The 15,581-nt window shown below is 39.9% G+C and overlaps 1 protein-coding gene across 1 annotated transcript; it reads right to left on the bottom strand.

The window, feature by feature from the left end:
- Positions 1 to 431: 431 nt before the first annotated feature.
- Positions 432 to 1,449, bottom strand: LOC146551620 (interferon alpha-inducible protein 27-like protein 1). The gene is made up of 4 exons (XM_085256661.1): positions 1,359 to 1,449; positions 1,227 to 1,250; positions 985 to 1,152; positions 432 to 876 (listed from the first exon to the last, which is right to left on the bottom strand). The coding sequence occupies exons 1-4, from the start codon at positions 1,375 to 1,377 to the stop codon at positions 767 to 769; spliced, it is 321 nt and encodes a 106-aa protein (XP_085112787.1). The 5' UTR covers positions 1,378 to 1,449; the 3' UTR covers positions 432 to 766.
- Between the last annotated feature and the right edge of the window lie 14,132 nt (positions 1,450 to 15,581).

The following is a 15,581-nucleotide window of genomic DNA, read 5'->3' on the forward strand; positions in this document are numbered from 1 at the left end:
TGAACATAACTGGCATCTCTTTAGTTTTTCTCTCTCTTTCAGTTTACAGTTAAAATGAAGACTGGCCATTTTAATGTCACCTCACAGATTATCATCATCACCAGGAGACCAAGATAACAATGAAAGATTACTGAACATCTGTTTTGTTGATTTGTTTGTGGCATTTTCTTTCAGCTGTCTTGTGTAACAGTTTCCAAAATGCTGATAGATTTTCACTACGTCCAGCCAACACCTATGATACTCTCAGAGGTTGGGGAAACAGTAAGTCAATTTTAGTCAAATTTACTTGCGCATACAGTCAGTTATATTCAGGTGTGTTGCATCAGGGACACATGGAAAAGTTTCAGGACACCGGCCCTCAAGGACTGGAGTTTGACACCCCTGTCCTACATAGTCTCCCGTCAGAGTTGTGGCTCTGTAAGAGTGATAGATTTATGGACTATAGAAACATATGGTATTGTTACTGTGCTTTACATTAAGTTGTTTACAATAAAAGCAAGGAAACACTTATTTTTGCATGACTTTTAATTTTCACATTGAATTAATGAAGAGAATAAAGGCACCATATCAGTTGTTTTTTGTTTTTGTTTTTAATGATGGATAAAATCTGAATGAAATTTTTATGAACCATTTTTGTAACTTAATTCTCAAAATATGCTTTAATCTCAGTGTTTGACATTCACACATAAGAATAACGTTTCATCCAGGCGATTAAAATTTGTCACAGGAGAAAACATTTGTAGGTCAGTTTGTGTTTTTTTACGTGTTAATCTTCATAAACCACAGTCACGTTACACACAGTTGAGAGCACCCAAGCCGCTGCTCCACCAACACCGCCAAATAATGCAGTGGCAGCCCATGACATACCTGCTGCACCTACAGTGAAATCATGTTAGACACTATTAGCTCTATTAGCTTATTCAACATGAGCAAAGCTTTTAGAGAGAGAGAGAGAGATAATATATAGTAAATTATTCAGTTTACCCCAGGACTGCAAGGTTGCTACGAGACCTCCTGCTACAACTCCACCTCCACTAGCGATTGCTAAATATGACATCAGTTTGGCAGCGATGGAGCCTGCTGCTATTCCAGCTGAAGTGAACCCCAGTGAAGCCAGAATGGCAGGAGTCAGAATCACAGTTCCACCAGCTCCTAAAAAAACCCCAAAAAACATATATTAAAGATTTTCATTTCAAAATTATGCTGTGGTTAATGTCATGGCGTACCTGCAGACACAAGGACCGTCTTGCCTGTTAACGAAATACAAAAAGATGTCAAATAAATTATTTACAATAATAATAATAATTCATAGCCACTGTATAATGGGATAACACTGTTATAAAAAAAAATAGACTCACATATTTCTTCCCATTCCATGTCTGTGCTTTCAAAGATAACATTCAAATGACACCAAGAGCTCAACTGAACAAACCTGATGTATGTTATTTACTTTATTTCCAAGAACTACCTCTCCCATTTACCAAATATGAACAGAGGAGGAGGAGCACAGGGATGTACCTTAAAAAAATAACACAGGCATGTACAGGGAGTGCAGAATTATTAGGCAAGTTGTATTTCTGAGGAATAATTTTATTATTGAACAACAACCATGTTCTCAATGAACCCAAAAAACTCATTAATATCAAAGCTGAATGTTTTTGGAAGTAGTTTGTAGTTTGTTTTTAGTTTTAGCTATTTTAGGGGGATATGTGTGTGCAGGTGACTATTACTGTGCATAATTATTAGGCAACTTAACAAAAAACAAATATATACCCATTTCAATTATTTATTTTTACCAGTGAAACCAATATAACATCTCCACATTCACAAATATACATTTCTGACATTCAAAAACAAAACAAAAACAAATCAGCGACCAATATAGCCACCTTTCTTTGCAAGGACACTCAAAAGCCTGCCATCCATGGATTCTGTCAGTGTTTTGATCTGGGGCCTGTTCTTCGTACCGCGCTAAGTGAGTTAGCTGGATGAGATTGTTGACGATTTCGCGTGATCCTGGATCGTTCGGTTCCCCGAAGCCCATCCGGGACTTGCTGTCATAGCAACAGAGCCGTAAGCGTAAACCTGCTGGGGAGCAGGTTTACTTTATGTAAACAGGATTAGATCGCGGCCACGCAGGTATGTCCGCATCATTCATACGAAAGCAACAGCGATATTCCACCACTGTTTCACCATAAATAAATATTATCAATGTAACTAAAGATAATGCAGCACTTGATCCTTTTATTGATTTCACACAGATACATACAGGTCATTCCCTAAAAAAGGGAAATGTACTATTAACATTCTATTATATGTATGTGATTATTACAGATGTAATTCATATTTCAGAGTAGTAATTGTAAATTACTTCGTGTAATCAAGATGAGAGACCACGGCTATAAAAGCGAAGGTGGATTTGGGAAGTCTGTCGCAGCCATGTCCTGTCCGTTTACGCGAGCAACCCATTGCGGAAGGTGCAAGATTGATAAGGAGAGTCCTCAGAATTCAGCGTATATTGCGGGACAGACAGGATCCTTTAGCTCAGCGCGACAGTGTGCTCATAGAGAGATATCGATTTTCCCGTGAGGGTATTATTTACTTAACCAACTTGTTGACGAGGGGGTGCAGGACCACCACCTGTCTTTTTTTTGCTCTGCCCTTTTCTTGGTTGCTGTTATGAACAAACAAACAGAGTATTCCAGGGTCTCTTTCCAAGAGACGAAAAGCAATATAAGTGATAAATATTACCAGTCTGTAGAATATTCTTATATTTCACTTTTACTTGTTCCCATGTTCTAGTGGGTCCTGTTGTGGCTCTAATGTGAAAGGGGATATAATATAACATATTATAATATAATATAATGTAATATAATATTGGATAATATGGTGTGATATGATAAATCTACCCTACCGCCTACTGGTGTTGGCCAGAGGGGCCGATGGCGCCATATGGCAGCCTGGCTTCTGTCAGTCTGCCCCAGGGCAGCTGTGGCTACAACCGTAGCTGCCTCCACCAGTGTGTGAATGTGAGAGTGAATGAATAGTGGCATTGTAAAGCGCTTTGGGTGCCTTGAAAAGCGCTATATAAATCCACTCCATTATTATTGTTATTATTGAATTACTTACGAGTTTGATTTGTCAGCAACTTTCTGCCAGCCCTCTCTCCTTGCTTTTGCAGCCTTTGCAGTGTTCCCTTGCGTTTTAATTAAACTCTGAAACTCCTGAAATCCCTCACTCAAGAGTTCTTGCTCTGCTGCCGAAAAATACCGAGCGCGCTCCTTCGACATTTTCGCCGACCAATCAAAGGGTTGCCGATCAATGTTTCTACTATCGATGCGTAGCCCCTGTTGGGCCACCCAGTGATCTCACATTACTTCATCCAGCTATACTAATCGTCAACAACAGGTGTGCTCGGGGAACCGGAATAGCGAGCTCAGAGTTAGCGCGATGATTTGGTCTTGGATGTTTCATTTGATCTTGGATGTAGTAAGCGACGTACGAAGCACAGGGCCCTGTTCACCATCAACATTGTGTGCAGCAGCAACCACAGCCTCCCAGACACTGTTCAGAGAGGTGTACTGTTTTCCCTCCTTGTAAATCTCACATTTGATGATGGACCACAGGTTCTCAATGGGGTTCAGATCAGGTGAACAAGGAGGCCATGTCATTAGTTTTTCTTCTTTTATACCCTTTCTTGCCAGCCACGCTGTGGAGTACTTGGACGCGTGTGATGGAGCATTGTCCTGCATGAAAATCATGTTTTTCTTGAAGGATGCAGACTTCTTCCTGTACCACTGCTTGAAGAAGGTGTCTTCCAGAAACTGGCAGTAGGACTGGGAGTTGAGCTTGACTCCATCCTCAACCCGGAAAGGCCCCACAAGCTCATCTTTGATGATACCAGCCCAAACCAGTACTCCACCTCCACCTTGCTGGCGTCTGAGTCGGACTGGAGCTCTCTGCCCTTTACCAATCCAGCCACGGGCCCATCCATCTGGCCCATCAAGACTCACTCTCATTTCATCAGTCCATAAAACCTTAGAAAAATCAGTCTTGAGATATTTCTTGGCCCAGTCTTGACGTTTCAACTTGTGTGTCTTGTTCAGTGGTGGTCGTCTTTCAGCCTTTCTTACCTTGGCCATGTCTCTGAGTATTGCACACCTTGTGCTTTTGGGCACTCCAGTGATGTTGCAGCTCTGAAATATGGCCAAACTGGTGGCAAGTGGCATCTTGGCAGCTGCACGCTTGACTTTTCTCAGTTCATGGGCAGTTATTTGGCGCCTTGGTTTTTCCACACGCTTCTTGCGACCCTGTTGACTATTTTGAATGAAACGCTTGATTGTTCGATGATCACGCTTCAGAAGCTTTGCAGTTTTGAGACTGCTGCATCCCTCTGCAAGATATCTCACTATTTTTGACTTTTCTGTGCCTGTCAAGTCCTTCTTTTGACCCATTTTGCCAAAGGAAAGGACGTTGCCTAATAATTATGCACACCTGATATAGGGTGTTGATGTCATTAGACCACACCCCTTCTCATTACAGAGATGCACATCACCTAATATGCTTAATTGGTAGTAGGCTTTCGAGCCTATACAGCTTGGAGTAAGACAACATGCATGAAGAGGATGATGTGGACAAAATACTCATTTGTCTAATGATTCTGCACTCCCTGTACAGTTCTTGGTTGGCCCAAAGTTTTATATGAGAATTTGTGTTTATCTGATTGGTTAAAACTGATGGGGAGAAATTATAGTTTGCACTAAACTATCCCTTTGTTGGTGCCCCAAACTAGTCCCAGCCACTAAGCACTAAAGGTTTTTTTCCCCTATTTTCTAACCTTTACCAAATGACTTGCTGTATTAGTGACCATGAGAGCAACCCTGGTTGAGTTACAGGATGCAGTTTTTGTCTCGTGGTCCCGATGACTCACACATCTTTTAAGGTTCCACCACAGTCAAGTTAAGGTCTGGACTTTGCACGTGTTTTTATTTGTCACATTAAATTTGTGAAGACAACAGAAGCATCATATCAGTCTTTGGATTAGATAAAACATCTTCATCCTCTACAATGATATTTTATTTCAAAATGATGGGTAAAAGTGAGCAACAAAGGTTATCAGACATTTTTGTAACTTCATTCTCAAATCATGCGACATTTCCATATATTTATATAGTATATATTTTCATACTAAACTCGAACATTTATGGACGACCTGAGAACTGTCGACATTGCCTGGGACGAAGCTGAAGCAGTCGCTGCTGACCGACATCGATGGAGATCACTAGCTGCCCGATGCGCCGCTCGGCGTAGGAGGAACTAAAGGTCTAAAAAAAATTTTCATACAGTGCATTGACATTTGTCACAGGAGGAAACATTTGTAGGCCAGTGTATGTTTGTTCAACCTGTAAATCTTCATATTTCACAGTCACGTTACACATAGTTGAGATCACCCAACCCACTGCTCTTAATAATAATAATAATAATAATAATAATAATAATAATAATAATAATGGATTGCATTTATATAGCGCTTTTCGGGGCCCTCAAAGCGCTTTACAATTCCACTATTCATTCAATCTCACATTCACACACTGGTGGAGGCAGCCACAGTTGTAGCCACAGCTGCCCTGGGGCAGACTGACAGAATGCAAGAAGGAATTTCCTCTTAAGCAAACAGAACATACAACAAAAGAAAAAACAGGTCACTCAAACTAACCTGCCTTGACAAATTAAAAGTACAGAACCTGTTTTGAAGTAAGAAAGAAAAGGCCCTCAAGGCAAATTCTCACGAGGGCCTAAGAGTACATCTTTCACCATCTTACAATACTGTGATTGCAGCCATTCCTCAACTCTCTGTCAATGGTATTCATGGCCAATGATCAGTGGGATTTGATCAATGGTTGCTGATCAATGGTCATGAGAATTTGCATAATCATGATGAAGGAACTGACCTCCCAGCCCATTGTCCCTTCAGTGGTGCTAGTTTCAGTCATCATGCAAATGTAATCTATGTAAATGAACAGAATCGACTTTTGGGGATTTACTTACCTGGATGATTGAGCATGCATCAAGAGGTTTTAAACCACTTTGGCAAGGACTGCCTAAAGCTTGTACGTCAGTATGAGCAAACAGCACGCAAGATGGCGGATTACAGGAACCACCTGAGCAGAAGCGTTCAGTGGTCACAGAAGCATTGGAGGTAGTTTGTAAGAGATTACAGGATGACCCCAACCTCAGCAACAGGACCACTCTCAGCATCGACCAAGTGTGTTTGCTTTTCGAACTGTCATGGTCTCCGTGCCTGCCCGGCCGGCCCCACAAGGCTACATGTGTTGTTTGGTTTTCTCTCTCTCTCTTTCTCTGCCTGGGCGGAGCTCACTGTGGGCTCCCGCCCTTGGCCCACACACCTGTCAACAATCAGCGGTCATCACCCAGGAGCACTATTTGAGGCTGGAACACAGATCCTCTCGTCGCTGGATGATTGTACTACAGACGTTAGTGTTTCTCCCAGCTCTTGTGAACCTGTGATTCGTGATTTGTGTGTGACTTCCCTCTCTTCTGCGACAGACTTTCCTCCCCGTACCTGTGACCCTGAGTCGTGTGAACGTGTGTGAGTTTGGGCAAGAAGACGTGAGCGAGTGTGAGAGACCTTCCCCTGGAGTTTGGATTCCCCTTCACTATATATATCGTGCACTGGTGCTGTAAATAAAATGTTTTTTGGAGACGCCTACCGCTCTGAGTTCCTACTACCAGATTGTGACAGGAACTGTGTCTTCATTCCACCTATTTCACATTCAAGGGTCAGTTCTACAGGCAGAGCCTTGGGCTCCCCAGTTTTACCCATCGTGGCCAACTTGTACATGAAAGAAGTGGAAAAGAGGGCTTTGTTATCCTACCCTGGAACACCACCAAGCCTTCTTAGACTGTGAGATTTCCGTAAACCTACCCATATGGATTAGTATTTAAGGTTTGAGTCTCATCATCCACTGGAGCATAAACTGGGTGTCATCAGGACGCTACAACACAGAGCGAACACGATCCGCACAGACACAGTGGTTGGCAGGAAGGAGAAGACTATTACATCAAGAAAGCCCTGAGTAAATGTGGTTTGTCCACAGCTTTGTAGGGAGGAAATCATTACTGGCTAGCCCACTGACCGTAGCCAAGAAAAACACATGTTTTTTTCCACTTGCTTTGACTTTGTACTTTGCAACTCTAATAATACTAACTTAACCATCAATATAAGGACCGGACAATTTTTTTGTACAGGTTTTTAAAGATGGAAGACTGATAATACATGTTTAGGGTTGCAGACAGAACTGAACATAACTGGCATCTCTTTAGTTTTTCTCTCTTTTAGTTTATAGTTAAAAGGAAGACTGGCCTTTTTAATTTCACCTCACAGATTATCATCATCATGGTTACAGCAACCCAGAAGACCAAGATAACAGTGACAGATGAACATCTCAGGAATGCTAAATGTTTCAACTTTTTTGCTGATTTGTGGTTGGCATTTCTTTCCAGCTGGCTCATGGAACAGTTTCAGAAACACTGATAAATTTTCACAGTGCATCCAACACCCATGATACTCTCTCAGAAGATGAGAAACAGTAAGTCAATTTCTGACAGTTGATATTTGCTGATTGGCAGTGTTGGAGTGAATTGTTAAATGTTGCCATTATTGTACTTAAATTTGTAAACCTTGCCTTGAACTGCATGTTTAGATATTCTTCGGTTCCTCCCACCATCTAGGTAGGGTATGCAATAGCTTTAAATGCAAGTACATTCCATGTGAGATTCTGGTTTCCTTATCTGGTAAAGGATGTTCACTCCCAGCCATTTAGGGGCTCGCCTATGCTATATATAGTGAACCATTAAAGTTAAGCCATATATGGGTGTGAGGAGATGTTTGTTTGTTTGTTTGTGCTTAATTTGACTTTTTACTTAACTCTCAGATCTCGTCTTTCATTTCCAAGCAGCGGAAAAAACGGCAAAGTTTTTCCCTTAACTATCTGCTACGCACAGATGCAGCCACGTATCTCTGTTGTAGTGACTGGCAGCCTTCGCAAGGAATAAATGAAATGCTCAATAATCCTCAGTAAACATCAGTAAAGTGGTTTTTTTTTTTATCTTAGCTGAACTGTGGCACAGCAGTCAAGTTCGGGTAAAAGACCTCTGCTCTGAGTACACTTGAAATCATTATGAAAAGCACAGTAAAGTGCCCTTTAGTCGGCTTTTTAATCGTGTTTTTTATTAAAATAATACCATGTTTAAGTCTGCAGATAAGGAGGTTAGAGCACCACAGTCTGTATCACACAGCAGGGCCGTGCAAAGATGTTTAAAGGTTCGAATTTCAAGAGGGGCACATTGAACCAGGCTGAATAACAACAACACACATTCATCAAGAATCTAATATGGGATCGCCTCATACTATATCACTGTTGTGAGGTGGCGACAAGGCAAAGCAAACGTAGCCTATGTTTTACCTGATAGGGTACAATGTTGCTGTTGAGGGGTTTCTGCTGCTCCTGCTGCTGATATTGCTGAAGGCCAGGGCTGTGTTGATCTGAGACTGTAGACATTAAAAACTCCATAGGCGAGATGGTAGCTGATTAAACAAGTGTTATGAGATAATAACAAAATGCAAAGATTGTTGACGGTGCTTGAAACCATAAGGCAACAAAAAACTGTGAGAAATAAACTCGGCTCTGCCTGTGAATCACTCTTTGCCTCTCTTCCTCCTTCATCTCCTCATCTCATCCATCACTCTCCTCTTGCTGTCCATCTGAGAACAAGGCACAGTTTGTTATTGCAATAAACTATTATTTAGTTATCCACAACAACTTTTGCACTTAATCTATAATAAAATGATGACAGAAAAATGTTATAGAAGCAAAACATTCCAGTTGTGCTTAGTATTATTTATATACTGGAATACATCTCCAACAACTGGTATATGTGATATTGTTACCTGTGCTCTTTGTAATCCAGCTGCTGAGGGACCCACTGCCTTTAGCCTCACACAGCTCCTACTGTTTCCTCCTCATGTCCTTACCAGCCATGTCTGGACAATGTTATATCATGAGTAATAATTTGAAAAATCTATAAACACACACACGCACACACATACAGTGACATTTTAGACCTTCTTCACAATACTGTATATACTATGGCCACAAGTTTCCCTCGTGGTGCTGATCCAGAATCCCTCCCTTATTATTTATTCCTAGTGCTATAATAATTAAGTAAAAAGAAAGTACTGTGCAGGGAGAAAGCTTATTAAATTTTTAAACTGTAGAGATGCAATAATTGTACTGCTGTAAAATCATCATTTTGTCATATTTGAAATATTAATCTAATATAATCTGTTTATTACTGTATGTTGTTTAAAATACAGTGTGTGTAAATATCATAATTTTAATAATCCATAATTATGTGGACATAGAATAGAATAGAATAGAATAGAACCCTTTAATTGTCCCACAAGGGGAAATTTGACATGAATATTAGAAAGTTTTTAGTGAAATATAAATCCTCCAGAAACTTACTCTGCCTCTCTTCCTCCTTCCATCTCCTCATTTGCGGTATAACTCTCCACATGCTGTCCATCTGTGCAATAATCCTTTCTGTCATCGTTGTATTTTTACTCAGTTGTATATAGTATTTGTATTTGTATTCTATTTTTATCTTATTGTATATTTATTTTATTTTATTCTACTGTATATAGTATTTTATTTTATTCTATTCTGTACAGTTGTGTACTGTATTTATTCTTATTGTATTCTAATTTTTGCCTCATAACTTTTGCACTGTCCACTTCCTGCTGTGACAAAACAAATTTCCCACGTGTGGGACTAATAAAGGTTATCTTATCTTATCTTATCTTATCTGAGAACAAGACACAATTTGCTATTGCATTAATCTATTATTTAATTGTCCACACTTAATAACTCTCGCACCTAATCCATAATAAAGTAATGATAGAAAATGTTATAGAAACATCCTTACCAGTGTCGAGGAGGGAAATTATTTTACTGCTATTGTTAAATAATTGTCATTGCATTAATAATATAATCTGCAGCATGGATATTGCATTCCAAGGTTTAAACAGTGTCTCTTTCAGAAAGACTGAGTTGCAGGCTGACAGGAAGTTGTATGCAGAAGTGAAAGCAGGAAGTTATTTTGAGCCGCAGGCTAAGACGAGGCTTTAACAATGTAACAGATAGCTTTAAGAAGGCCTTAAGCAGTTATGACTATTTTATACACAATGCATATCTGTGCTTATTAAAGAGTTGGAGCTCGGTCAATTAATTGGGGGTCGGAAGCTTTGTTCGGCGCGATGTTCGGACAATCTATTGTGCAAGTGACTTGGAGCCATAGAAGGAATCGCAATACATGCTTACAAAACACTTATATCAGGTCATTTTATATTAAGGTTTTAGTAGAGGTTCTTGGTTAAAACATTTATTTAGTAGAAGACATACACATAGTCTCAGTGAGCTTCTGGTCTGGTAAAAGGTCAGAAGTGCAACAGGTGAATTGAGAAAGAGCATTTGAGGACGAGACACAGACAGTAGGTGAAGAGGTGACACAAAGAGCATGTGAGGTCAACACACACACACACACACACTTTAAATTAGATTTATTTAGAGGAAGAGGTTAGTTATGTTTGGCTGTAACTGCAAAATTGTCTTGGTAAAAGAGGAACCGTTTCTTGGTGTCTCGGCAAGAAAGAGGAACAAGATAAGAACGGAAAGTACCACGCCATGAAAATAGAAGATGATTTTCTAGGTGAAAAGTCATGATGATGTTGATCTGATCTATGTATAAAATGTACTGGTGACGCATGAAGGGGCGTCAGTAAACAAACCCTGATGCTATAAAATATCTGTTCATGCTTTGATTAAGTCGAAGACTACTTCCTGTCTGCGTACAGAGTTGTCTTCCCACACGTGTGTTCATTAAAATCATCGTTTGACTTCACCCGGCCGGATCGGTGTGGTTATTCTTCGATCACCTCTTGTACCCTTCCTCAATACTGAATCTTAACATTTGGGGGCTCGTCCGGTTATTGAGGAGGGAGAGTTGGAGGTTTAGACGGAGAAATCCGGGGTCTTAGGTGGTCTGACGGGCAGACATGAATTCCAGTGGTCTAAGTGAGTGGGCATAAGCCGGCTTATCCAAAAGGTAAGGCACTACCTGTTGAATTATTTCCAAAGTGTGCCAAATTGGACATGATAAAATTTAAGTCTACTCACTGAAGTTACTGGTGGATGTCTGTTTTGATTTTGATGAAAATCTCATGAGTTGATGCAGTTAGAGTTCTGCTAAGAAGAAATGAAAGTAGTTAAGAGTCTGATAAGAAAAGTTTAAATAATGGGTTGAAGTCCCAAAGAAATTGAGTTAGAGTCTCAAGTAGTTTGGTAGGGTATTTGGTCATTTTGTGGGTTAAAGTCCCGGTTGGTCATTAGGTCAGACCTCTGTGGGTCAATTTGTGGGTTAGAGTCCCCATTGTCCATCAGGGTCGATCTGCCTCAGTTATACACTTTGTTGGGTGTTTTACTGTTGTTTCAAAGTATTATAAATTATTCTAGAACGGCAGTTAGAGTCTGCTAGGAAGCGCAGTGCTCAGAGGTAACGCTTGCCAATGCAAAGGACGCTTATGCATTGTCCTCGAAGAGGGATAGTCAGTTGGTCACTGTGGAGCTTGGGGCACTCCAGAATAACTAGGAGTTAGAATCTCCTTACCGTTTGAAACGGTATCTGCGCTTTTTTGGCCAGCAGAAGTGGACTTCGGGCGTGTAACTTTAACTTAACACTTCAAAGTTTGGGTTGGTTGACGCTTTTAAATTGAGTTAGGGATTTTAGAAATGAGGCCAGAAACAGTTAAAGTCTTGATACTGGTTAATTGGTCGCAAAAACTCAGGGAATTTATCCGCTGGGCGGTTATTTTAAATTTGTCTAAATTGTGTAGGCGCTAAAGCTGACAGATCTGACAGTAGTTGTAAATATAAGACGTCTTTGTAAAATAAGAGATCTCTGTGTGAAAGGAGTCTGAGGCAATGCTGCTGCTATTTTTAGACGGTGTGTGTGAGTGAAAATGCAAATTAGTAAGCAGTGAACTGTTTAAGCCACAGTTGGTTTTACAAATACTGCTGCAAACATTGTTGAGTGTGTGTTTCAAATGCCATTTATGTTTATTAGAGGACTATAAATAAAGTTTTGAGTTGCCGTAGTGGATGTATAGTAATTGACTGAGTTTGGATGTAGATATATAAATATATTGAGTGCACTGTATATACTTAAGGCTAACACATCACTTTCAGTAGTAACTGTTCTCCAGCATTAGTTGCTGGTGGGTTTTATTTTTTCAATTTCTTGTGTGTGCGGTGAGAATTAATGGAGGTTTCAATTTTTGTTTGTTTGTTTTTTACTTGCTCTTTTTGATTATGACAAGCATGTCTAAAATACTCTTAGGAAAGTGTGTTGAGTTATATTCCTTAACTCTAGTCACAGTTTAAGTGTGAATGCGGTGACTAGAAGCTTTGACATGATGAATAAAGGTGTGAGAGGTATTTCTTGGGTGATGTAAAGTAGGACGTTTTAAAGTTTGAAAGTGTTTTTAATTTGAGAGAGGCATGAGTGATGTTATAAGAGTTTAGTTTATTTAAAAGGTGTGTGTGAGAGGATCATGAAATCATTGTGTGAATGATGCTACATTTTAGGTCAAAAGTTAGTAGAATTACAGAGGGTTTGTAGATTGTAAATACAAAATAAGTTTGATTAGCCTGGAGAAACAGCAAAGCAGCTTGAGCTGCTCTGAGCAGCTGCGTGCGGTGTGTGTGTAACAGGAAATGGTGTGGGTGACAGGAAGTTTGCATGCCCATATAAGGTGATGTGTGAACAGAGGAAGTCTGAGAGAGAAGTGTGTGCGTAGGCAAAATGCAGAGTGTGTGCGTGAAATAAGGGAGTATTGTTTTTACATCAAGGTTTAGTAGAACTAAAGTAGAACGTCACAAACAAACAAAAGAAAATAAAATAAAGAGAGAAAATAACTGACAATTACATTAATGAATAGAAAACACACATACACAAAGTGCCATATGTGAAATTATTCTAGGAAGGAGTCAGAATTGAGATAGCTTATTATAGAGATAGTTTAATATAAGATGCAATGAAGGAAGCAGCTTACATTCCTTTAATTCCCAGAGCCAGTGTGTTCCCTCCCCTGCCCACTTGGGCCCCGTATCAGGCGAGTATGGAAGGCTGGATAGCCCATGACGGGTAAGATCCCACCTCGAAACCCTGGGACAACCTAAGGCAGGCACAGTCACGATTACTCTCGGCTTCAGTAAGAAGACGGGACCTGACGGGTAAGGCCGCTGGGCTAGGGTGGAGGTGGAAAGTGGCAAGTGGAGCCCTACCTTCTGGCTGAGGACAAGGAATGCTGCTATTTAAGGTAGGAAATCAGAATTTGGGTTAGTAAATTTGGGGAGGAGAAAATTGACTGTTTAAAGGCAAAATTATGAAGGAGTCTGACACACTGTAAAAGCACCATATGCAAATTCACACACACAAACAGAAAATGCATTAAACTTATAAAGACAAGACAAGCTCATGGAGTTTAATGCATAGACACTGATTAAACCTAGCTAAGAACACAAACATAGGCAATGAAGAACAGCTTGCTATCTTGTATGAATGATACAAGGGTGTGAATGTTTAATAAAATACATTTGAGTTTGTAATTGAGGAATAGAATAAGCCATATGACAAAGGGAGTTATGAAAACGAAAAAGGGATTAAAGTAGTTTTAAAAAAGAGTGACTTAGGAGTGCTCTCGTACTGAGTGATCAACACTAGTGATCACTGTTGGAAGAAATAAAATGATTTAATGAGTTGGGAATGTTTAAACATATGTTTCTGTTGTTACAGCTTCTTGAGAGATGACTCAGTATGCAAATTAGCTGGAGTGTGTGTGTGACTGTGACTTTCAGGGAGAGGAAGCATAGCAGAGACGAGAAGTGCAGATTGGGGTAGGGAATTTATAGTTTAGTGATTATATGATGTCGTAAGGGGTCTTATGCTGAATTTAAGAGTATAAGGGGGTGATTTTTGTTTGCAAATTGTGTGGTTTTAATGAGACTTTTGGTGTATTGAGGAGGTGAAATTATGTGGTGGCAAGATTTGTGTGTTTAAGGTTGTTGTGGTGATGGGTTGATTCTGTCAGGTAGGTTGTTGTTGTTATTTTTGTTTTTAATAGAGGGAGTTTTAGGAAACATGGACATGTCTAAAATTGGGCCCATTATTTTGTAACAGTGCACTTAAAGAAAACCTGTCAGGTGATTTTGTTTTGTTTTTATGAGCTAACAATCAGCTCTATTTTTCATTTCTGTTTTAAGCAGGCCTGCAACAGTGAATAACGGCGCTGAAAATTCTCGGGAGGAGCAAATATAAGGGGGCTTTCCAGATTACAATTGGCTGAGGAGAAAGCTACCTGTGGGGACTGATCAAGGTCGTAAGTCCCTGTAAAAAGGATTTTATGCGAGTCAATCCAGTCCAAAAGCATAAAGAAATATTTTCCTATGGAAAATAAAAAATGACGGAGCTCATTTTGCTGAGGGTGGAGTATTTGATCGTGCGGGAGGCTCCACTATCAGCAAATACATGGTGTGACTGCATGTGAGTGAATGTGAGACTGTATGTGAGTGAGGATGAATTAATGTGGATAAACAATTTGCTTTTACCAGAAAAATTTTTGTTTTATTAGGTGGGGTTAGATTATGAGATTATAGTATATTGTTGGGAGAAGGCCAAATGCTAAAGGGGAAATATTTTTGATGTAACTTAGTTACCATTAATTGTAGAAACACATGACTGATAACTGTTCTGTTTTAAGTTTATTTTTATGACATAGATTGGATCATGAGTGGGGAAAACTGAGCAGTTTTAAGTTTTGTATAGTATCTTGACACATGAAATGTATCAAGATAAAGGGGGGTTTAGGGTTTAATAATTTAATTGTTTAATAATTTAGGATCATTTTAGGACCTTTTGGGTTTTTGATCATTTGGATATGGTAAAACTGAAACTGGTATTTTTAAGTTAAGGTTAAAGGATTAAAAGTGAACTTGTCACGGTTTGCGAGGCAAGCCGTGTGGAGTTGTAGAAAAGGACCCAAAAGGCGGCAGCTCTGGTGCAGGTGAATATTTATTTACAACGGTGGGCACAAAACAGCACTGGTGGAAAAACAAGAAACCGGAAACCTAAACTGGGTAAGCTAATAACACAAACCAGAAACGAGGATGCAGGGAGGTCCGGGGAAATACACAAGAGACGCAGGGAGACCGAGGGGAAACAATATAGACGAACCAGGAACTACAATATCAGAAGACACAACTTAAATACACCCAGAGCACGGGGAGAACACAGACATAACAGGCTGGGGGAAACATGGAATAAACACAAAGAGAGACGAGAGCTCATAAATACACAGAGGGGCACAAGGGGGTAAGAGTCACAAAGGGAAAAAACACTTAGGGAACACCACAACAGGACACCTCAGAAAACCTGGCCTAAAT

The sequence above is a fragment of the Mchenga conophoros genome, linkage group LG19 (genome assembly GCF_057382185.1).
Source record: "Mchenga conophoros isolate Kocher_MC1m ecotype Shallow Benthic linkage group LG19, M_conophoros_male_GT1.1, whole genome shotgun sequence".
NCBI lineage: Eukaryota > Metazoa > Chordata > Actinopteri > Cichliformes > Cichlidae > Mchenga > Mchenga conophoros.